This window comes from Echinops telfairi, unplaced genomic scaffold (assembly GCF_000313985.2).
Source record: "Echinops telfairi isolate 266 unplaced genomic scaffold, ASM31398v2 ScPeMD7_7469;HRSCAF=8507_1, whole genome shotgun sequence".
NCBI lineage: Eukaryota > Metazoa > Chordata > Mammalia > Afrosoricida > Tenrecidae > Echinops > Echinops telfairi.
This window is the reverse complement of record NW_022111373.1, coordinates 93,662,666-93,686,681: the sequence shown is the minus strand read 5'-3', so window position 1 is coordinate 93,686,681 and position 24,016 is coordinate 93,662,666. Positions and strand designations below refer to the sequence as shown.

Genomic DNA, 24,016 nt, shown 5'->3' with positions numbered 1-24,016 from the left:
TCTCCTCCAGATTGTTCATCCAGCCTGTCCTATCCAGACAGGCCTGCGGAGACAACAACATGCACAAAAACAAGACATAGCAAAATCAAGCAACAATGTACAACAAAACAGCAACAACATCAAGCCACTGACAAAGAACAAATTAAATATACCAACAAAGAAAAGCTTGTGTTTTCCAGTCTAGCCTGTTGTTTAATAAATGGTATCTTCACATAAGGAAGAATTTATAAAGGACAAAAAGTCTCCCTTTCAATCACAAGGGCAAAAATCACACTTTTTGTTATTTCAGAGAAGCAACAGTAAGTGAAATTGGCAAGGGGAGGCAAAAGGCTATGAAAACTCCCCATGATTTTCCCTTTTACACCAGGCCCAAAGAATGGCTCCGGTATCCTTGAGAAACTCAAATCACGTTCCCTTTAAATGTTCCTTGCGTTTTGAGAATAAAAAGAAGTTTGAACCAATGAGTGAGATCTAAGAAGTGTCCAGCTATAGGCCAGATGAGTCCTTACACCTGTCTGCAATGCGTGGGTGCAATAAAACTTATCTGAAGGAGAAGAAGAAGGGGAAGGATGAGGAGGAGGAGTAGTCCTGAACAGGTAGCTTCAGGGCTGTTGGTGGATGGGGAAAGGTTACCCAGTGCAATCCTTGGAGGACAGCCTTGCTAGTCTTGAAGAAGGGGCAGGTGCACGCTTATGATGGAAAACAATGTCTAGGTGAAAAATGCCAGGTCTTTCCTCATCAATCCAATTTTCTATTTGTTTAAATGGTTTCATCATAAGCCCAGATCATCCTGTGTCCTTTGACAAAATCTACCAAGATGACGTCTTTGGAATCCTTTAAATCAGTCACCACAGCCTCTTGAGGTGACCTCCCAGCCTTACATTTAACTGATTCAGCATATCTGCCCACGAAGCCACTGGTACTTCCTTTTTTTGGCGAAGGTCAGCCACCTAACAAGACAAAACTCTCAGGGGCAGCGTGTCTGCTCTGACTCCTGGCAGTATTCTAGGGCAGGGGAGAACTGCTCCTGTGGTGTCCAGGACTGGAACTCTTGACCGGAGCAGAAAGCTGTATCTCTCTCCGGTGGAGCGCGTGGTGATTTTGAGCAGCAGATCATGTGGATCGAAACCCCAGAGACTAAGAAAAGGGAATTACACAGAGGACTTGTCTGCAGCCATCCACTGATCACAGACCCTGTCGACACGTGCTATTTTGAGTAAATCCATGCATGTGTGATCTGGGACCCGAGTGGAAACACTTTTCGACTTACTCTGATATATTAATGGTATTTTAACACAGATGTTGAGGGCATATATATTTTTGGAAAACATAGAAAAGATCTTCTTGTTAAAAGTCGCTGCCCGAGTGGCTCTGGGGAAGGAAGACAGCATTCTGCTTCCATAAAAATGACAGCCCAGCAGGCCCTGTGGGCAGTTCTTCCGGGCCATAGCGGGCTTCCCTGAGCCTGCGGGGACCCCACGGTCATCACAACACACAAGGGCACGTGGGGTTTATGCTGATGGCAGCAGAGTCTTTGGGAAGGACAGAGAAAACACATCTGGAAACTGCAATCAATATCCCTAAATTATGTGGAGGTTGTTGACGGGGCGTGTTTTGCTCTGTTTGATTTTCGCCCTTACACCTCCCCTGAAATCACCAGCCTCGGGGCGGAAGAAGGAAGGGGCTTTCTACAGGGACTCTACATCGTGGTTAATTGGTGGGGAAGTTATTTTTGGCTGGGATGATTATAATCATTTTCATTTCAAAATTATTAAAAGGCTTAGCATTTTGTTTTAGAGTGACCGTCTCAGAAGCCACAGTCTCCCAGTCCTCAGCATCCACTTGGTGGCAGAGTTTGGAGTTTTTTGTTGTTTTTTTAAATGAAACGTGGCAAGAGGAAAAAGCCTCCGTTGTTTCTAGGCCCCTTTTCGCAGCGTGCTGATCTCCTCCGCCTGCGGCTGCCGGCTCTCTTCAGGAGTGAGGGGTACTGCCCTGGTGCCGCCGGCCTTTTCTTTATTCAAGGGCCTCACTTCTTTTCCCATAACGTGTTTTTACGCGAGGCTGGACACAGGGGCGGCGAGAACAGAGTTGACTAGAAGAACAACTGTCTCCTGCAGGGTCAGGAGGGTCGGGTGTGCGGTGCAGAGGGTCGCTGTGGGTCGGAACCGACTCGAAGGGCATGTAAAAGCAGCCGGTGAGGAATCTAGTTTACTGAGGGTCTTCTCAGGGTGCTTCCAGGTGCACATGGGTCATGGACTCAGACGTTTTTAAGGAGATTACAAAGAAGAGAGGTGCACCCCTGGGCCCCTATGAACCTGGGCCTCATTGAGGGAGGAAATGCCAGTTGCCAAGTGACATTTGGCGGCGTGGCACTGGGATTCCTCTCAGCACCCAGCCTCCACGCCCAAGGGCCTGCAGACACTAAAAGATTGCGGCACAAGCGCTGGGAGGATCTCTCAAAACAAATTCAATATTTCAAGCTGTCCCTTTTTTCTTTCTCTGCACGTTAGGGGGTTTTCAAATTCTGAAGAAGGTCAACAAAAAAGCTATAAAGAGTTCAAACTAAACACTCACAGGCATTTCTAACTCAGAGTGTTTTGGACATGAACTCTGGAGAGAGACTGTATCCCCCAAAGGCGTTTTAGTCTGCAGCCCTGACAAGCAAAGGTGGGCGTCTCTGCGTGTGTGTTATCAATGAGAAGACCATTTTAGACTTTATGGTTGGGAAAGAACGGATCCTGTTATATTTTGGGGATGCACCTTGAAGAAGTCGCTGCCAGCAATCAATGCCAACTGAGAGCAATCCTCCAGCGTCCGGGAGGGTACAACTGCCCCTGTGAGTTTCAGAGACTGTGAGTCTTTACAGGAGTAGAAAGCCCTGTCTTTCTCCCAAGGAGAGAAAGAGGTGGCTTCGAACTGCTGACCTTGTGGTTAGGAGCCAACTGGTACCCACGATGCCTCCAGGGCTCTGGAGCTGTGCATAGGCATGAGGACATGGGCTCTCAGAAAGAGGCAGAAGAGTAGATGCACTTGGAAGAAGTGCTGTGAACGCTCACGCTGTGACCACACCAAAGAAAATACTCAGAGGAAAAACAAACCCAACCACCCTCTAGAGCGGTGGTTCTCAACCTTCCTCCTGCCGCACGACCCTTTCCTACAGTTCCCCACGTGTGCTGACCCCCAACCACCAAATTATTTTCGTTGCTACTTCATCACTGCAATGTTGCTACTGTTATGAATTAGGTGACCCCTGTGAAAGGGTCGTTCGACCCCCAAAGGGGTTAAGATTCATAGGTGGAGAACCACTGCTCTAAAGGAATTCAAAGATAAAAGGAATAGTGGCTATTGTGGGGCTTGAAACGTTTTTCTTTTTCCTGACATTGGCATATTTCTAAACATGTTCTGCAAACAACGGAAAGTAGAATGTATTTTCCCTTCATCGCGTGGACGTAATGTGGAATTCTAAACTCCAAAGCCGGCTGGGAACCGGGGAGAACGCTTGGCCCTGTGGTCAGGTCGTTTCTGTGAGGGACGGACGTCCAGCATCAAGCGTCTCCTTTCGAATCTCAATGGCAACTCTGCTCAAGACTCTCACCACTCCTTCGTGTTCCCGCGACAGCAACATCTCAGAGGGTTGGCATTACGATAAAGCCGACAGTTTCCTCCTCTCCTCGGGTCGGCCTTGGTCAAGGTCTACGGCCTTAGCTCCCCCCACAGTTGGGCTCCTCCAGCTCCAGACACCACTGTCAGTCCAGATCTGTGCAGCAGCAGCAGGGGCTTTAAAGCAAGTAACCGTGGTCTCATACACGGAACATACTTTTTGTCTTTTGCTACCTCTTTAGAGATATCTTTCCTTACAACCACATCTAGAGATTTGAATGAGGAGCAAGACTAGCTACATGGTTAAACATATTATGAGGATGCCTTAAATATTTGGCGATGGTTATTACTGATAGTAAGACACTGTTGGCACCGTGGGCTAAGGATTGAACGGACTGCTAACTATGGGTGGGAGGTTCGAACCCACCAGTAGATTTCTCTGCGGGAGAATGATAGGGCTCTCTGCTCCAGTCTCACAAACCCTGTGCAGCTTTCCCCATCTGTCCTGTAGGGCCACTGTGAGTCAGGATTTATTCAATGGCCATGGGTTTAGCTTATGAGTAGTATTTTGTCTGGTTTTGTCTGTTCACACAACCCTTCCCTCTTCTAGCAACATTCAGAGTTCAGAATAGTTAAAAATATGACATTTTATAAGATCCTGCCCTGACAGTGTAGCAGTTAATTGTTGGGTGACTAACTGCAAGGTCAGAAGTTTGAAACCACAGGAGGAAGACAAGGCTTGCTACTCTTGTAACGAGTTACAGTCTTGGGAACCCACTGGGGCAGGTGTGCCCTGTCCTACAGGGTCGCCATGAGTTGGCATGGACACAATGGCAGCGACTTTGATTTGGGGTGATTTGCATGATTTGATGAAATCCTAAGAGTGGGAGATTTTGGACAGAGACATATATGTTTGGGAAACAATCCATAATGCCAGCAAACCTTAAGCAGGTAAGACAGAAACCGTCTGGAAGGCCTGGTGTCCCATGTTTATACACCAATGATAATGAGCAAATTGATACCATTCACATGACTGTTTATGGCTTGAATTCTAGTAATAGCATGAAAAATCAGGATATTTGAAAAATCTATAGGTATGTGTATGTGTGTCTACATACTATCATACAAACACCACAACTGTTCACAGACTTGGAACAATCCCTCTTATGGCAGTTTAGAAACAGAAGAAGCCTGGAAGCTTTTCTGGTAGTAACCACGAAAGAAGCATTAAGTACTTTATTTTCTAAAACCCATACATTTTATATGCCCTGTATGATTTCAATTGCTTGATAACCTTACAAGGTGGGTGTTCTGGCTGGTTTATTATTTAGCAGAAGAGGAAGCTGGAGCTGAGAAAGATTTGGTCCTTTGTCCGAGACCAGGCAGTTTAGGAGGGGAGCTAAGGGAGTTGAACTCATGCAGACTGCCCCTTAACTGGCTCTCCTCCAGCCCCACCCCTGCATCGCCTACATGAACAAAAGGGTCCAGACAAGCCACTCGAGTTGTCTGAGACATCCAGCTAGTTACGACCTTCTGCTTCGCATCTTCGGAACCTTTCGAGATCACCTGCCCACCTGCTGTCACATGTGATGTCAGTCAGGTTGGGTTTGAAACCCACCTGCTGCCACGTTCAATCACTTTTAGTCTACACCCCGTTCTCCCCAGCCCCTCCAGCCCCAGGAAGGCGGTCCCAGCAGCTCCGAATCGTAGTTGCACATTGAAATGGTAGGGAGGGCTACCCACACTGCCCCTCTGGACCTTTAGATTGACTGGCTTTGAGGTGCAGCCTGGGCATTGGGCTCGGAGCTCTCATAGGGCTTTGAATGCATGGCCAGGCTTGAGAAGCACTGACCTGCACCAGGACCATCCAGTCCGGTCACCAACATTCTTACATAGCCACTGCTGTATGCCACAATGCTTTAGATCATCTTATCACCTTCTAAGGACACCTGCCGTGTCCTGACACTATTTTCATGATTTATGTACCTACAAGGAACAAACAGACGATTCCACAGTCGTGTCTGTGCACGCAGACATTCGCAAGAGGTGGTAAATACTACCTTGGGCAGTTTGGGCTATTGGGTTTCACACACCAAATGAGTATATTAGGAGTAATCTAACTTCTGCGTCTCCTGCTCATGTCAGGTAAGGAAATTTAGCCCTGCCTCCCCACCCCCTTAAGTGTATCACTTACATGGTTTGTTAGCTGAAGTGCTCTTGGATCCACATAAACAAACCTGTAAGCGCAAGTGCATGTGCCCTGGGCTTTCCCTCAGCATCCTCAGAACGAACCCTCCCATTTGTGTCTGCACTTGTTTTCCGTTCTCCATAAAACCGGGAAACAGAAACGAATCTCCCACATGAAAAGTGCACACCCGAGGGGAAGCTGCTCGCTCACCACGCGGGGCTTACCTGAGCAAAAGGAGTCACGATCAAGTCATCTCCGTGTCTGAAAAAGAAACCAAATCGCGGGTTAGAAGCGACCCCAAACTACCACCACCTTTGATCCACGCTCAAGGGTCAGCGCCCTTTCATCCATTCCCAGAGAATATGCCAGCAGTTCCATCCGTTTTCTTCAGCGACTGAACGCAAAGGATGTCTTCAGGGAGTCAGACGTTAACCACTGGCCAGGACCCGGTGCCAGTCGTGCTTGACACCCAGTCAAGGTCACAGTTGCCTATTCCATGCAGAGGCTCAGAGGCGAGCAGCCACGGAGCTCTCGGTGTGCGGCCTGTGGGCTGCTTCTGGCCGCTTGCTGTTGGAGTAAGCGAGGAGTGCTGTGGAGAGGTCATGAACAGTGAACGTTTGCAGGGGACCCGCATCCAGTGTGCAGGTTTGGGACAGCCTAGGACCTGTAGATGGCATGGGACTGCATCATGCACCAAGAAAAACCCAGCGGAACTTTCCTCGGACTCATGTCATTACGGGGGAATGTTTCCTCGTGTGTCCTGTTGCTGAAGCAACCTCAGCCACACCACGCTTGGGGATGCAGGAGCCAGGTGTCTACGTGACGTGCCTCTGAAGGCCAGGGCCAGGCAAGGAGAGGGGAGGAGCCGTCCCCTCGGAGGACAGTGGGACTCTCAGGGCCTGGAGTTCTGTCATGGGGTTTCTTAGCATGAGAAACTCAAGAGCAGGGTTCCCAAAGCTTCCCGGGCTATTGCTTGAGGCTGCTCAACACTCTCTCGACGGAGGTGAAGAACGTATTCTACACAGAGGGCTTCAGGACATGACCCCACGTAGCCTGCCACTGAGCCGTTAGCTCGCTCGTGAACCAGCTCAGAAGGCCCCGAGCGACCTCACCCGGCGCTCAGGAACGGGGCTGTAGTACAAAGAGCACGGAAATGTGAGGAAATGGATCCCCACCAACCGTCAACCCGGGTGTTTCATCCAGGCTCACGTCGCACAGAGTTCTTGAAAAGAAAAAGACTGTACAAAAAACCCAGAATGTTTTAAAGGCCTGTATTAGTCAGGGTACTTTGGAGAAACAAATCCACAGCAACTCATGTATCAGAGAGAGTTTTATGCAAAGAATATGTGCATCACGAAAACATCCCAACCCAATGCTGCCCAAGCCCACAAGTCCAACATTAACCCATACCCAACACCAGTCCACAAAGTCCTTCACCTCACAAAACAGAGGCAATGATGCTGACTGCAGGAGGAAAGCTGAGTCAGTAAATGAATAAGCATCTCAGCACTAGCAGGGGTCTCCATAAGGCTGCTCCAGCACCCAGGGCTCCATCGGGATAGGTCCATGCGGCTTCTCCTTGGGGATGTCTTGTAGGAAGTCAATCTTGCAAGCTGAAGCAGGAAGCTGCTAAGGCAGCTGCATCCTGGTGCGACCATCACAAAGCAAGAGACCCGAGAACTAGAAAGGCGAGGCTTCACCACCCATTTATCCCTCCGCCTTTCAACCAGCACCACATGTGATTATTGGCCAGGCTGGCACAATTAACTAACTCAAGGCCCCAAACACACACTCTCCTGCACTCTCTCGGGTCCAGAAGGACCGTTTTGGAGGTGGGTCGTGAGTGGTTCAGGCCATCTGCAAATCACACAGGCATCTTGCAAACAGCAGCATGGAAGAGGGGAAGCTGAAGGTGTTCTATTATAGCCGCTGCTTCCACACTCACCTGGCTGTTCCTCGCATCCTACACTCCAAAAAGTCTAGCTAATGTCTTCTAGTCACTGGACAGAGGCAACACCCAAGGCTCAGAGGGGCAGCAAGGTCTAAAGGACAACAAGTGGTGCCAGGCTGTCACCCAAAAGGGGGATCTTCTGAGGCCAAGCCCCCAATGACTCTCTCCTAGATCATGTGAGCGTGATCACTTGTCATCTCAGGCATGAGTCTGTGGACTGTGAATGGACCCAGGGAGGAGACAGAGGCCAAAAGATCCTGTCTCTTCGGGGATGAAGATGCCTTTGAGACATCTCTAAGTGCTTTCCTGTAAAATACCCTGATAGAAACCTTCAGAACTTACAAAACCATGTTTTTCAAGAGCTTGGATGATCTGGATCATGGTTTCGGGTTCGTGCAATACACTTGACAACAGACACCATGAGCCGGTGTGCACCCATGTTTCCGTCTTAGGAACATTCTTTACCTGGCCCTTGCCTGTCACACTTTGGAGGCACACCTGTTCAAATAATTTCTGAGACTTCTTTGGCAGAACCTTCCACCTATCACGAAGAATTTGCTGGCTGCACAGTAGCATGGGTCAAGGGTTAAATGTGGGAGCTGGATTCAAGTTCTATACTTGTTCTGACTGACAGCTCACCGGGCTGACCTGGTGCGTCACTGCGTGCTTGGGGAGGAGGCAAACCTGTCCATCAAGTGGTCGCTTGGTGAGACTTCCTCGGAGGTGTGGCCTGCAGTAGACGAGCAGGAAGGAACAGAGATGATTTCTCTCTTCCAAATCACCTTCCTCCTAGCTTGGACTTCCACCGGGACTCTGTGTCTGCCGCCTGCAGTGGCCACATGTGGGCCACCCAACCCTAAAAGTTGTCATCGCCCCGCCATGCTTCCACCAGCTTCTCGATCCAGGAGACTCTGTACTCACTGACTTGTGACCTCCCTACTTCCCATTTTGGTGTCGTTGGCCTGCAGCTACATGGAATCTGAAACCGCCCCCACACCCACCCCCGCGACCCTACCACACACACACACACACACACACACACACACACACACACAGCCAGCATTGGGCCTAGGGACTTGAATTGGACTGGGTTGGGGTGACTTCTTGATGTAAAGATGCTTCTTGGTAGAAAGCTCTTTCCTGTACGTAGACGAGGGTCACTGGTTTGCTTCCCTAGACAACACAGCCTAACCCAGCTGGCATTCAGTTCCAGTGCAGAATGTGGACAGTCTCCTCTGAGCCGGGCACGGTGCGGAGCTCTGACATGTCACGACCCCTCCCTCCTTACTGACCAAGCAGGGGAGACGGACGGAGGCACGAGAAGTTCAATATAGTAAGACTTGTTGGAGTTATAAAGACATGAGGGGAGGACCCGTCGAAAAATCATTACCTTTCCATTTCTATTTTCCACGAGCCCTTTGAAGCCCCCACATATAAGCTGGTCATCGTTGTGCCTATTTGCATGAGGAAGGGCCTGTCAGGGGCCATGATCATGAGTTGGATCCTGAGGGTTGAGCGTGAACTGTTAGGTTCAGCTGCTGCTGCTGTTAGGGTACATTGAATTTGACTCATAACAACCCCATGTGACAGAGCTGAATGGCACTGTCATCTCTTTGACAGAAATCTTCATGGAAACAGGTCAACAGGTCTGTCCCCAGCATCAGAGTGGGTTCAAACCACCAACCTTCTGATGAGCAGCTATGCATTCAACACAGTGCTTTAGATACCACTGGAATGATCCAGAGGGGCTTTAAAAGCAGATGCCTACACTTTATGCTGGAGTAGGAGCTATAGTACAAACATTTTTAATGGTCAGAGGGGCACTGAGCAATTTTTTTTTTCCTGAAAAGGGAAATAAATGTGGGAACCTATGGCTTTTTGCAATAGTATGTAGTTTTATTTTAAGAGGAATCCTGCTTTTCTATGAAGCCAAGTAACTGCAAAATCACAACAAACTGAGAAAGGACCTTGGCGAGTCTGAAAGGGCCTCTAGAGGGGTGGACGCTTTGACAGGGCAAACAGGGAGCTGGGAAATCGGTGCGGGAGACCGCGGGAATGAAGAGGACCTAACTTACTGTCAACAGAAAGGATGGAGAAAACGGCAGGAAGCACTGACTACCGCTTGGCCTGCTTGGTCACCAGCGGGCAAAACCGGTCTCCTCGACACTACCCTGCTCTGCCCCTCCCCTGGGTACCCGCTTCTCCTCTCTGCCAGGAAGCAGGGGGTGCTGAGTACAGAGCCGGCAGCTCTCCTGGAGGCATCAGACTCCATGCTCAATAGCACAGTACTGAGCTTGCCTGGTTTTCTTTTTTCAAGGGAAGAACGTCTTAAAGAGTGTCAAGAACACCTTCTCCTGATGCTTCCTGACATCCCCCTTCTACCTCTCTGTGATTTGGCACTTCCTTGCTACCTCCGTTCTGTCAGGAATAACTCACTGTTACAGTCCCAGAGGAGCCCATTGGGCGGTAGTGTGCAACTTGCTGGGTTGCTAACTGAAAGGTCAGCAGTTTGAACCCACTCCTCGCCCTGCTGGGGAAAGATGAGAATTTCTGTTCCCTGAAGACGTACAGCCTGGGAATGCACAGGGGCAGTTCGACTTGATGACAATGGCTTTCGTGCTGTTGGTTCAGAGTTACACAGAGAGGAGCGCATTCTCGTTTTTATTTATTTATTTTTTAATTTTTAGGTTGAGGCACTATGATCGTAGGTATTGTTGTTTGTTGTTATAGTTTTAATATGGTTTTTCACACAAAGGAATTTTGCCAGCCATTCACATTTTTTAATGTAAGTGAAAATGCTTCCTGGTGCTAACGTATGGGATTTAAGCACAGGCAGGGCCATGCCTCTGTACGATGGTCCACGCCCTCGCTCCCAAGAGTGGTGTACACACCATCAACAGATGGATGAGTGCATACATAACATAGACAAGCCACTTGTTTTTGAAAAGTCGTATCCATTTTTTTCTGAATACAAAATAGATGCCAATAGTAGAAATATTGAAAATGACAGAATAATTTCAGGAACCACTGAGGATAACAATTTATAAGATTTTTCCAATTTGATGTATCTGAACACAAGTAGGCTACATAGTGTTTTCATGAAATATGTAATTTTTACAGCATTAGAACAATGATTTCATAGCTTTCAGCATTGCACATTAGTGTATTGTGAGAAATATCCATGTCATTTTCCTTTTTAAAACATGGCTAATGATTGCAGTCTATGTTTAGTCATCTCTAATTTTCAGAAGGCTTCAGTACAAATCTATTAAGATGCACATACTGATTATATTTTTAAATAACTATTCTTTTATTTAATTGCACAGATTACTCATATTCTTCTCGGATCATTATTTGTGATAAAACACTAATAGGACAAAGCTAAATATTAACTTGATAAATCGGCCGCTTTCATTGCTAACTATATGAAAATGTTAACTTTTATGTTGCTGCTCGGTTAACATAGTGGTTAAGTAGTAGCAGCTAACTGTGAGGTTAGCGGTTCACACCCCTGTAGCTGCTCAGAAAGATGAGACAGTCTATGCCAATGCAGATTTAGGGTTGTTATGAGTCGGATTGGTTTAGTGGAGTTGGGTTTAATCTATTCAATTAAAATGATTAAATTGGAGTTTTAAATAATAAAATACTCTAGAAATAGATGGCAACCATCTATTTTACCAAGTACATTTTACAAAACCAAATTATAATTTTCCATAGATTTTCATTTGTCTGAGATGTTCAAGATCAAGAGATGCGTTACATTAGGTAAATCCATTGCACACGACTTCTTTTGAGGACTGAAGAGCAAGGATGTTACTGTGAGGACTAGGGTGCACCTGAGCCAAGCCAAGGTGTTCTCCATTGCTCACGTGCACGTGAAAGTTGGACACTGAATAAGGAAGTCCGAAGAAGACTCAGATGCATTTAAATTGTGGTGCTGAAAAAAATATATTGAAGGCACCATGGACTGCTAAAAGGCCAAACAGATCTGTACTGGAAGAAGGAAGTCCAGAGTGCTCCTTAGAGGCAAGGATGGCAAGACTTTGTCTTCCGTACTTTGGACATGTTATCAAGTGAGACCAGCCTCTGGAGAAGGGCATCATACTTGGTACAGTGGAGGGGCAACAAAAAAGAGGAAGCCCCTCAAGGAGATGGATGGACACTGTGGCTGCAACAATGGGCTCAGGGATAGGAACAATTATGAGGCTGGCACAGGACCGGGCATTGTTTTGTTCCATTATGCATGAGGTCTCTATGGGTCAGACCTGACTCGATGGCACTTAATGACAACAACAACAACAACAACAACAAATGAGGTGTTCTGCTTGTTGGTTTTGCTTTTAAAGTCTGGACGCTGAGAAGTCATAAATGTTACCTTTAAAATTACTTGTACAGGGAGGTCTTCTGATTTCTGATCTACTCCTGGTGGTCAACATGCTGTTAAAACACAACAGCAAGGTGCACTAGGCTATGTTTCCATGGCTTTAGAAGCAGGCAAGGGAAGACGTGGAGCCTCAGTCCTGCTTGGCTTCTTCATTTGAAGCCAGCTCTACAGTAAATCCGAAACAGTGCCTCACCTAAGAGCCCCTGCCCACGACCTTCCTGTAGCAAAGCCAGCTGTGGCCACACCAGGTGCTGCACAGGCCCGGCCCGTGGCTGTGATTTTCCTATTGGGTGGGCTCACCACCTGGAACTGGAATCCCCCATTTTATACAGAAGGTTGGTCCTCTATATAAAGAAAGCATTTGGGCAAGAATATAAGGATTACAGTCATTTAAAAGATGAATTAAAGCAATTCAGAATTGTTTGAGGTTATTGCTTCTGATCTGAAATGGTTCAATGTCAAGCTTTAAGCCATGTGTGTCTGTGTGTGTGTGCATTGTGGATGTGTGTACACAGACTTGGCGTGTATACAATTACAGCAAACATAATTGCTCAGAGTTATCAAAGTGAAATGTTTTCCGCCATTTGAAGGACATCTTTGAATTTGTATTTCACACTAACGCCAAAAGGTGAAATTAACTCACCACCCTTTCTGCATGTGCAATAGACACAGAAGTTCACAGCTACTGGAGAAGCAGGTGAATGGAGTCTCCCCTGGGTATCCAGGGACTGAAGCCTGTGGTAAAACCGCTCTCAGGGCACTTTCTTAGCCCTTCTTTATCCTCCAATGGTCACTTCTAACAGGCACGAGGAGAGCTACTCGCGTGGATCCCTAGCGAGGTGACTCCATAGGATCGTGAAATGCATCAAATGTGAGTGCAGATGCGGAAACACTGAGAAAAGAAAGGTGGTCTCCCCAGGCTCCATGGTCGTAGGTTCTCTTTGTGCAGCTGTTATTTGGTATTCAGCAGTAGTAAATGCCTGTGATGGCCCTTCATGTATGATGTGTGGGGAACCCCAGCCTCAATACCTGTGGTCCTAATCCCATGTTGGAGGGAATAAGGCCCACGATACAGGATTAAAGGGGACATATGTTGAGTCCCCATTTAGGAGAGGGTGGAGCTGATGTCATGACCCTCTGTTTCCCTCGGGGCCAGGTCTACAGATGCCAAAGACCACACTCCGTCAAAGTGGTCTCTGTGATCTCCCCTTCCTGGGAGTCTGAGTATGAACAGACAATGAGTGCTCACTCGCTGATGACAAGCACCCATCAGAGGCCAGCTCCCGCCTGGGGTGGAGAGACCTTTCTTAAAGTGGTGCATCTCTCCGCATCTCTGTAATGCCCACCGCAGGATTGGGTGTGGATGTGTAAATAGGGTGTGTATCACACCGTGAGAGGGGATTGGTTGCATTTAGTTGCCACTCCCCTGGTTATAAGGATAAGCCCTCTTGTCAGGAAGAGAGAGAGAGAGAGAAAGAAAGAGAGAGAGAGAGGGAGAGAGAAGGGGGTGAGGGGGGAGGAATCCAGGACTGTTGGAAGAGGAGCCCCCAGAGAAACACGTTCCAGATCTCAGAAGACCAGAGGCACCAGAGTCTGAGGTGAGGAGACTGAGGCTGTGAGGCAGAGCAGCAGGGACTTCCCAGCTGAAGGGAAGCCAAAGTCAAGCGACCCTGTGGCTGGGAGGCTGAGAGGCAAAGGTACACTTGGCTGGTGGCTAAGGAGAGGAGCTGCCGTGGTCCCTGGCTGCATCTTTCCTGTGTGCTGATGCCAACATATGGTAACTTCCCGTGACCCCCATGATTGTGAGTTTTATGTATGACTTCAGAGGCCATGGGAGGGAGGAAGGGCTGGGGTCAGAATAGGTAGCCCATGATGGAAGATGGAGGCGTATCTGAGTGTCTGTGTAAGGCAATAGGGGAGGCAGAAAAGGCCCCTCACCTTTTCACACCACCCTGAAAGAATGCAGGCCCAGAACTTCCTAGCCATCTTGACGTGAGTCCCCACATGCTTTCTGGCCTGTCTGAGCCCTGGGGACCTGGTGTCCCCTTCAGATGCTCTAGATGCACTTCAGGCTCACCTCTGCCTGATGTCCAGGTCTCCAGGCTTGAGGTGCAGCCTGTCACCTGTCTTGATTCCAGCCTTGGGCATGAGGGGGAACCCTGAGATGTCTGAAATTGAGACATCAGCCCGGCAACCGGTGAGACCCACGTTTCCTGTGAAGTCCGTGAGTTCTGTGAGACTTGAGGCAAATGGCAGAACCCCGGGGTGTGAGGGACTGTGCTCAGTGGAGGAGCAATGGTTGGTATCCAGGATAACTGAGTGATAGAGCATTTTGGAAAAGTTGGACATTTGGGACATCTTTAATCTCTCCTTCATGGGGACGAGCTTTGCATTAATCTTCCTAAAAGAAATTATTTTTGCCAGTGTCTATTTATAAGAGAGGAGAGGCTGTCATTTTTCTAGCAGGACGGGATTCTATCCCTCTTTCTCATTTCCCCCATAAATAGGTAGACCCTTTATGTACAGAATCTATGGTTCATATCAGACTGAATACAGAAAAAAAGGTTTGCCCTACTTCCCACAAAGTCTTCATCTGCCTGATGGAAAGAATGCTTTCAGGAATCAAAAGAAAGTCCTAGAGCTCCACGGGGAGGGGGGGGAGGGGAAAGCACAACCTGTCATTTTTCGATGATGTGCAACGCTGAGCTATTCCGTCATCTTCTACTGACTTCTCTTTGGAAACTTTTTATAACAGTCCTGATCTTTTCAGACTGTCCCCACACCCCGACCTCTTGCATCACGGTCCGGGTAAATGTGTCATTCTCTGTGGGATGAGGACGCACGATCTATCGCTTCCTCTCTCTGCCCTTCACCTTCCTGCTTGCTGGGACTCTGTGTGCGGTGTGACCCTGTGAGCTGTCAGCACCCCGAATGTTTCCACTAGCCTTGGATTCATGCAACTTTGCACCTGCGGTCCCGTGAGCCTCCTGCACCCCACTTTGCCTTTCTGTGACATCAGTCTCCAGTGATGTGAGCCTTAGGGCGCTCTGGCTAGCAGTGGACGCTGGTCTGGGATGACTTTCGGTAAAAGATTAGTTCTTTATATAAAGTTCTTTCATATATATATGCATATATAGAAATATAATATAAGTAGATACAGAAATATAATAGAAATAGATATTATGTATTTATAAATATATTATCTATCTATCTGACATTGATTTTGTTTCTCTAAATCAAACAGCCTAACAAGTCTTCCTCCTTCATTGTCCAGCTTCAAAATGCATACAGGGTGACTAAAACATATCCTGGCTTTGGTCAGGTGCCCCTTAGTCCTCAAAATGACACTGTTTTTGAATGCAACTATATGAAACAGAGTCCACTCATCTACCATGACTGTGTCCCTGCCCTCTATCAAAGCCGAGTTGATCCATCTTTGCTAAAGATGGACTAGATTACTCTTCATCTACCATCACCTGGGCTGGATTCTTAGCTAATGCACCTTACCCGAGTCATCTCCTCTGCGTTAGTGGTGGTTTGTGGTTTCTATTATGCTGGACAGCTTTTAGGAGAGTGCTCAGACTCCCAAGAACAAGAGGGAAGTCCCGGCACTCAACTTCGGAAAAATCAGCCAGTGAAAACACTGTGGGTCATACCTGTTTGACCCAGGAAGCGTGGGAGCCCACCGACAGGCTTTCTGTCTGTGATTCCTGGAGGCATCATGGGTCGGTCCTGACCCAAAGAGAGCTAATGACAACAGTATTCCTCCTTTCTACATGATTTCCATCTCTGTTCAGTCATCTTCTACTGACTTCTCTTTTGCCTTTAGAAAATCTGTATAACTGTTCTTATCTTTTCAGACTGTCCCCGCATCCCTGCCTCCTTTACTTGCTGATGTTGATACCACCCACTTGAATCAGAAAGTAGGGCTCATTACATGGATTCTCTAAACATTGTCCCCTTCTGTTTAAACCTTTATACTTCCCTTCAAATTAGCTGTTCTTATTCTGAAAATATGCATTTGGGCCTCTAATATGTTTGCAAGGATAGCCCCTTCACTTGAAGGCATGGTTTCATCTTTGAAAACAACTGCATTTCCATCTTTCCCGTTTTTTCCTCCTTGAATTTTCAGCTTCTTCCTTCTGGTTTCCCTTCGCTCAAGTTTCCCCCCAACTTAGCAACTTTCCCTTTGACCAGATGCTCCCCCAAGCAACCCCTCTTCCACAAGCTCCTTATCACCGTTCTACCGACTGTATTGGCTGATATCTACTTCGTTCCGTACCCTGCGCTTTTTTCATCGCATCGCTTCACGAAGACTCTTCATCCGGTTGTCACTCAAGGGCTACTATGTAGCGCAAATACCGGGCTCTTCGATTTCTCCCGGTGCTCTGTAATGCAATGTCTGCTCTTTGTCTCTATGTACAATTTGTCTCCAGTACAAATTTGCAAAATGGAACTCTTGGGAAAACAAAGTAACACTTGGTCTAGGCTTTTCATCCTACTTAGACTGCTTTGTTTCACAAACGTCTCCAAGGTATTCCTTCTTCTAAGTGCTCCACCTTGTAATTATTCCATAATAAAATCCTTCCAATGTCGTAAACTCTTCCATGATGAACTACAAAACACAACTTCCACGAATTGTGCCTTGATGTAGTCAGTCAATCATAAAATCATCAGAATGTAATACGCTCACCAATGTGATTGGGCCAAGCCCAGCTACAAACCCCCGTAGCTTCCAGATGTCAGAGTGTGTAGTCACTTGAGGGTGTAATCTGCACGAGGTAATAATTCATGCATTGTGGTTTATAGCCAGCCTATGCTTGTATAATATCTTAATCTTTTTTCAACTAGGTTTTCAATTCTCTACCGTTGGATAAATTAATGACATTATCAGTAAAAATAACTTATTGCCCAGGGAGATGATTTATAATGTCCTCTAACACAACATGACAATGAGGTCTCGAAGGTGAACCAGAGGCACATGGAAACCATAGATATACTAACGGCTCTTGGCCTTGCACTTAATTCTAGCCCCAATCTAAGAATATTAAGAAGTTAAGAACATGGCCCTGCTTGCTACTTGCTCTCAGTGATCTTCAGATCAATGAAGTTATAGGTGCAAAGTATGTTGAAGAAACTAGATGGTGTCCAGCTAGCAGAAAGACTATCACCTGGGGTCTTAAAGGCTCCTCTTCAAACAAGCAGCCATCTATGGGAGGCGTCAACTCAGTTCACATTGAAGAAGCACACCAGCATGTGTGATCCAAGGGTTGTAATAACAGAATCCAAATCTGAAGGAGTTAAAGGTACCAGAGCTGAAAGTGTGAACAGCTGGTGTGCAGACGGCTCTGGATGACAGTGGAAACCCAAAATCCATTTGCAGGGTCCCCACCAAGGTGAAACCTCTGGTGAGTCTCCTCTGACCACAGTCCAGGGGTGTGAGCGCTTTGTTTTCAGACAGAGAGTATTGTAGAGCCAGAGTTAAGTTAAAATGTATCATCCTATTTGATTTCCTTTGGACTCACTTTAATGTTACATCAGTTTAAAAAACAAAGAGTGAAGAGGAAACACAAGTGGGTTAAGTCTGGGGGGGGCGGGGGAGTCTCGGGGGAATCCTTTGTGAATGTAGACCAGGGATGTGACTACTCTTGCTATCATGCAGAGTGCAACTGAAGGTTTATCATGGCATATGTAGTTACGCTAGCATTTAACACCTTATCATTTGATTTTGACTCATTTTAAAGTTATTGTAGTTTTCAATGTTTCCTGCTTTCTTTTCGACTGAGGCTTTTCTCTGTTTCATTTTGTTATCGATAGTTTTTTTTGTTTCTTTAGTTTTGTATGCTTTTCGGTATATGAGATCCAGGATGGGTGGATCTATAGAGACAGCAACGGGATTCATGGTTCGTTTGGGTGTGGCGGGAGAGGTTGGGAGGAAATAGGGAGCTAATAAAGATGAGAACAAGATTGGAGAGGATATCCCAAAACTGTGGTAATGACTGTATACTCTTCTTGACATAATTAAACTACTGATTATTATGATATGTGGGCTATGTCCCAATAGAACTTAAAAAAATGTGTTTCTGTAAATTATATTCACAGAATGTAGGGTTGTTTTTCTCCTCTAGAACAAATTAAAGGGCCTTTCGGAGGTTAAGGCGAAGGGAAGCTAGGTTTCAGGTTCTGAAGGCAATAGAGTACGTTCAGATGTAGACAACTGGGATGGGAGTATGGGAAAGAGAATACTTTGCTGCTGAAATGTCATGGCCGAAAAAGCAGGCATAACAAATGGCTCAATTAAGTATTTTTGAAAGGTGGAAGAGACTTGTGCATAATTAATGATAGACGGAATATGCTTTCACCTGGAGGTCTAAAGGTCAGCATGACGTGTTCAAATACAAGCTTTCCCCACAATTAATTGATGTAAGACTTGTAACGCTATACGATTATTGCTTATTTGAGATACAAAATCTAATATTCCTTTTACATTTCCTGCTGTGCTTCAAAAAAGAGGGCAACTCTACACAATGGGACTTTTGAAACTCAGCTTCTGAATCAAACTGATTAGAATGTAGTGCTCTTGCCTCTGGAGACTGGAGCATGCACAGCACTATCGTGTTCCCGCTGTTAATAAGAGGCCAACAAGAACCACACGCTGCAGAAATGGGTGGAAGCAGCACTTCATTTCTAGAGCGCCGTTTAGAGCTCCTGAGGATGGATGACCACCAGGACAACACGGCACTCTAGGCATGATGTAGCATCATTGCTAGACGCAATGAATTGCATTAATTTTTTTGGAAAAGGTCAGATGCTGCTAGTTATTGGACAGTTGTCTTGATCCAGAGAAGTAAAGTGGGGTGTGAACTTTATTAAAAGGTAATGCAGGTATGAAGTGGCATTGAGCTAATATTTAGAAGCCTCCTGAACACATGAACTCTGCAGCAGAAAACCCCAAATCAAACAACGGGAGGAATGTGTTGGAAGAATGAGCTCATGGAGATATATGATCTGGAGACCTGGTTGTCAGATTCATTAGTTTCAATGTCTTAAGACTCATGTCTTCAGTGATATTTCAGTCTGCCTAATTAACATGTTCTTCGCTTGCCTCTATCAATGCATATTCACAAAATGGTTTACTCTGGATCAAATTCAACCACAACTCCTAAGACAATCGGGAAACCAGTGCTAAGCTCTATAGCTACATCAATTGAGAGAGCTCCAAAATGCAATACCCTCTCATATCTTAGAGACATTCCTAAATGAGTTTAATGTTTTTGGAAATACATAGACTATGTCCATGTGTCTGGGTAGCTAAAATCCAGGTGAGACATAAACAAATCATTTACATATAATCATTAGCATGGAAATTTTAATCGACACTCTGCCCAGAGAATGGCTTTTTTTGGAATACAAATGTTTCTTATTCAGAGTGACAGGGGATTCGTGTGATATCACCCACCATTAGTTTTCAGCTCGTATAATTTTCTGCACGTCCTTTTCTGTGGTAGAGGAGGGGGACACGGCCCAACAGCGGTCACTGATCTGATTAGACCATCAAGTCTTTAGATATATTGAGTCAATTTTCTATACCCCCCCCCCTTTCCCTAGTTTTATTTGGGGGCCCACTCATACTCACATGTCACTGGCAATGGAGGAGTTCCTCGACATGGACTTGGGAGAGAGATCATAATCACTGTCGGACCGATACAGGAAGGACTCCCGACGCTGACTGTGGACAAAGTTTGCTTGGAGAATTAGCCCAGATCCCGGGCTGGTCATGGGATCCAAGGGACTCCGTCCCGCAGATGTGCCATTGTCCACATCAAAACTGTCAAAGGAGGAGAAAGGATTTCATTGCTGTGAACACTTGTGTGTGGATAGTTTAGCCAAGGGAAGGGGCTTCATTTAGGAATCAACTGTGGGAAAACCTACCGCTGGTTCTTGCTGCTAAAAACCAAATATTCTGAAGCACGCCAAAGTAGAACACACACTGACTTCATTCACATTCTTGCCTTCCTAAGCTTTGGGCTGCTAATGTTGCTAGACCGTTGATTTGCAAGACACACACGAAAACATGAAACTTCCGTACAATGGGCCATATTTACATGACTTTTCTCATCATGGTCTGGTAACGCACACCAAATGACTGGGTCAAACTACGACAAGGAAGTGTTTCTCATTCACCGTGGGGACCGACTAGCTTGCTAATAATGCCAAGAAGCTGCATGGAAGCCTTGTGGGGGTGGAGCCATGCAAATAATGTAGCAAGGGGCTTGGTCAGTTTTGCTAGGCTTAAAATGAGCTTCCAGGAGACAGTCCAGGGCAGGGCCTCGCTACTACCAAGAAGGAAAACCTGGCTTAGAGACTGTCCTTTGGATCTGGGATAGCTGAATTGAGAACTTGTTAGATCCAACAGACAGAAAGCTGTAACACTGGGGATGGCACAAGACAGTGGCCAGCAGTGGCAGAACAATGACCTAGGCAACACAGGAGTCCAGTGCAAGCTGGTACAGGGGGTCTCCAGCCCTAGGAGCACAATGATTACAGTAAAGCTCTCAACCCTTGTAGCAAGAGACCTGAGTGAGACTGGGGGCAGTGGGGTGCCTCTGGGTGCTTAACAAGCTAACCAGCTTTGTAATACTTGTCTGAGCAGGGCAGAGGCCAGCCAGCAGGTCCCCCAGGGGCCAAAGGAGAGGCCTACCTATGGGCATAACTGAGGAGCTGTCCTAACCAAAGAATTGCACCTGAGTTTCTCCTGATCTGGAATTGTCACCAGTGAGTTATTTCTCTAGAACCCCCATAATCATGAGTGTGATCTGTGAGTTGTGTGGCCAGTACACTGAATTCTTGAACTCAGTAGAGAAGTCGAAAGTGCTGTGGGACAGATGGCTAGAGTCAGAATTGATAAAAAGGTTGGAGAGACGAGGCATGTCTGATCTTGGCCTCATAGAAATCAGCCATGGATTGATGTTGACTTTCTCGTCCCATTCCTGAAGTTATAGGTCAGATATTCCCACCATGCTAGTTTTACACAGACGTACTTCTCTCTAAGCCCAGCGTTTGTTAAAACGGGCCCATCCTGCAATGCATACTGAGTCCCTTGTTCTCCTAAGTGCATAATTCCTTTTATGGTAAACAATAAATAGGTAAATAGCAAGTCCTCAAATAGTTGAGTTTGATTCAACGAGTGCTTATTAAGTGCCCAATCCCCTTGTCTACAAAACACAAGTAACAAACCAACCAAAAGCTAAAGAAGCAATAACTAGGTGCCCCCCTCCCTTCTGCTGTTCTGGTGCTATTCGATTGCTTGGGACTCAGTGATCCTCTCTGCAACCGAATCAAACACCACCTGGCTGCTCCAGCTCTGTGGTCATTGTCATGTTTGCGCCCGTTGTTGCAGCCCCTGCGTCAATCCATCTCACTGGGGGCCTTCCTCTTTTTGCTGACCCTCTGCTTGACTAAGGATGGTGTCCTTCTCCGCCCACGGTTGCTCCTGATCACTTGCATACAATAAGTGAGACCAAGGTTTGCTATTCTTACTGCTGAGGAGCATTCTGACTGCACCACTTCCAGTATAGATTTGCCCTTTCTTCTGAGAGTCTGTGGGATGTTCAATGTTCTTCAGTAACTGATTACGAGGTGTCGAAGGGATCAGGTATCAGGCATCATTGGAACAAAAAATCTTACCATAGTGAAAGATGAGGGGAGAGCAGAGTGGAGCCCCATAGCCCATTTGTAGGCCACTGGAGATCCCCTTACAGAAGGGTCTTGGGGAGGAGACGAGCCAGTCAGGGTGTGATGTAGCAGCAATGAAATATACAAACTTTCCTCTAGTTCCTAAATGCTTTCTTTCCCCCTACTATCATGATCCCAATTCTATCTTGCAGGTCTGGCTAGACCAGAGGATGTACACTGGTACAGATAGGAACTGGAAACACAGGGAATCCAGGGCAGATGATCTCTTCAGGACCAGTGGTGTGAGTGGAGATACTGGGAGGGTAGAGGGAGGATGGGTTGGAAAGGGGGAACCAATTACAAGGATCTACATGTGACCTCTTCCCTGGGGAACGGACAACAGAAAAGTGGGTGAAGGGAGACGTCGGACAGTGCAAGATATGACAAAATAATTTATAAATTATCAAGGGTTCATGAGGGAGGTGGGAGCGGGGAGGGAGAGGAAAAATGAGGAACTGATGCCAGGGGCTTAAGTGGAGAGGAAATGTTTTGAGAATGATGAGGGCAATGAATGTACAAATGCACTTTACACAATTGATGTATATATGGATTGTGATAAGAGTTGTATGAGCCCCTAATAAAACAATTAAAAGATATTCTTCAGCAACATCAATCCTCTTTATTCATGTTCATATTCTACATGTCTATGAGTCGACTGGGAATACCGTTAATCTTGTCAGGCGCACCTCAGTCCTCAAGGTAACATCTTTGCTTTTGAACATTTCAAAGAGGTCGGTTGCTGATTTGCCCAATCCTTTGACAGCTTGGTTACTGCTTCCATGAGTATCCATGTAATCCAAGTAAAATAAAACCCTTGACAACGTCAAGATTTCCCTGATTATCATTAATGTTGCTTATAGGTCCCGCGGTGAGGTGTTTTGATGTATCTTAAAGTTTAACCCACATGGTAGTCTTTGACCCTTATCAGTAAGTACTTCAGGCCCTCTTCCCTCGCAGCAGTCCAGGCTGCGTCAGTGGCACAGACCACAAAAGCCAACTGAAAGCCACTGCCTGGATTCCGATTCACAGCACCGACCTTCATCCAGATGTTCGCCGCACAGTATTCCTTTGTTCTAGTTTAGTGATTGCCTCTTGATCCACATACAGGTTCCACATGAGCATGATGACGTGTTCCGGAATTCCCATTCTTCACAGTGTTATCTCTAATTTTTGTGGATGCATTTGAAGGCCTACATATTATGACCCACACTGTTTTGTAGCCACAAATGAAAGCACATGTAGCGTTGTAACACTAATTGCAATCCCTGGAGGGTGAAAACAGTCTTCCCATTTCTTCTATTTTTGTGCCCCACCCCCTGCCTTCTGAGCTTTATTCCTGAGTAAATGCTGCCCTTCTGATCTCCTGTGCTATTATTTCCCCCCTTAGCAGCCTGCCTATTGCTTGGCTGAAAGTTGAGCTGGTGTGTGTGTGTGTGTGTGTGTGTGTGTGTGTGTGTGTGTGTGCTTTCTGAAAGGTGTCTAAGGTTATATTCTTCTAAATTCCACTAGTCTTTATCAGACCAGTAGACTTGGCATTTTTTTCTTATTTTGATTTTATCCTGCATTTTCTTCCACTTTATCCAGGACTTTTAAAGCAATTCCTGTCAGGGAAGTCAGCAATGGCAGTGAGTCACCATCTAGTTCTCATCTCAGAATCTTAGGCCAGAGTTTGCATGGTGCATTGGTCCATCGGCCTAATGGTGTCCACGTGTCTTTGCTGTTTTTCACTCTTGTTTCTTCCAGATGGGGAGAGACCAATAGTGCATGCTCATGAGATCTTAGGGCCCCAGTCACCACTCACCAAAGTAGGATGTAGCACAGTCTTTGTGGACTGCAGCATGCCAAGCAAACTGCTGTCCCTGCCACAACGGTCCTGAGCCTCCTGGCCCAGTGACTCATCTCGAAGGATTTGGGCAACAGCCTTTCAATTAATCTTTCTACTTTGTTGTCCTCCATACCAAGAGTCATGATGGCTCAAAGGGAGTCCTGACGGCATCATTCCCCATTTGAAACTCTTCTGCAGGTTACCACTGACTTCAGGAGAAAGCCTAAACTCCTTGGCTATACTTTAAACTTGCAGGCAAAGCACAATAAAAAGTTTTTCATTTTCATTCCATGATGCTCATCTTCCTGACACGAATGCTGAAGACAAAGCAGG

At 46.4% G+C, this 24,016-nt stretch overlaps 1 protein-coding gene across 3 annotated transcripts in view; it reads right to left on the bottom strand.

Annotated features, from left to right (window-relative positions):
• The window catches only part of PDE4D (phosphodiesterase 4D), an 893,429-nt gene that overhangs the window by 225,426 nt on the left and 643,987 nt on the right, over positions 1-24,016 (bottom strand). For 2 of the 3 annotated variants that reach the window (XM_004703593.3, XM_045285313.1), the window contains exons 2-3: positions 19,760-19,951; positions 6,013-6,049 (exon numbers count right to left, since the gene is read on the bottom strand). In XM_004703593.3, coding sequence (XP_004703650.1) covers positions 6,013-6,049; positions 19,760-19,951 — 229 coding nt within the window. Of the gene's footprint in view, positions 1-6,012; positions 6,050-19,755; positions 19,952-24,016 lie in introns of those variants that run through there. The other variant, XM_045285314.1, reaches the window with a different exon arrangement.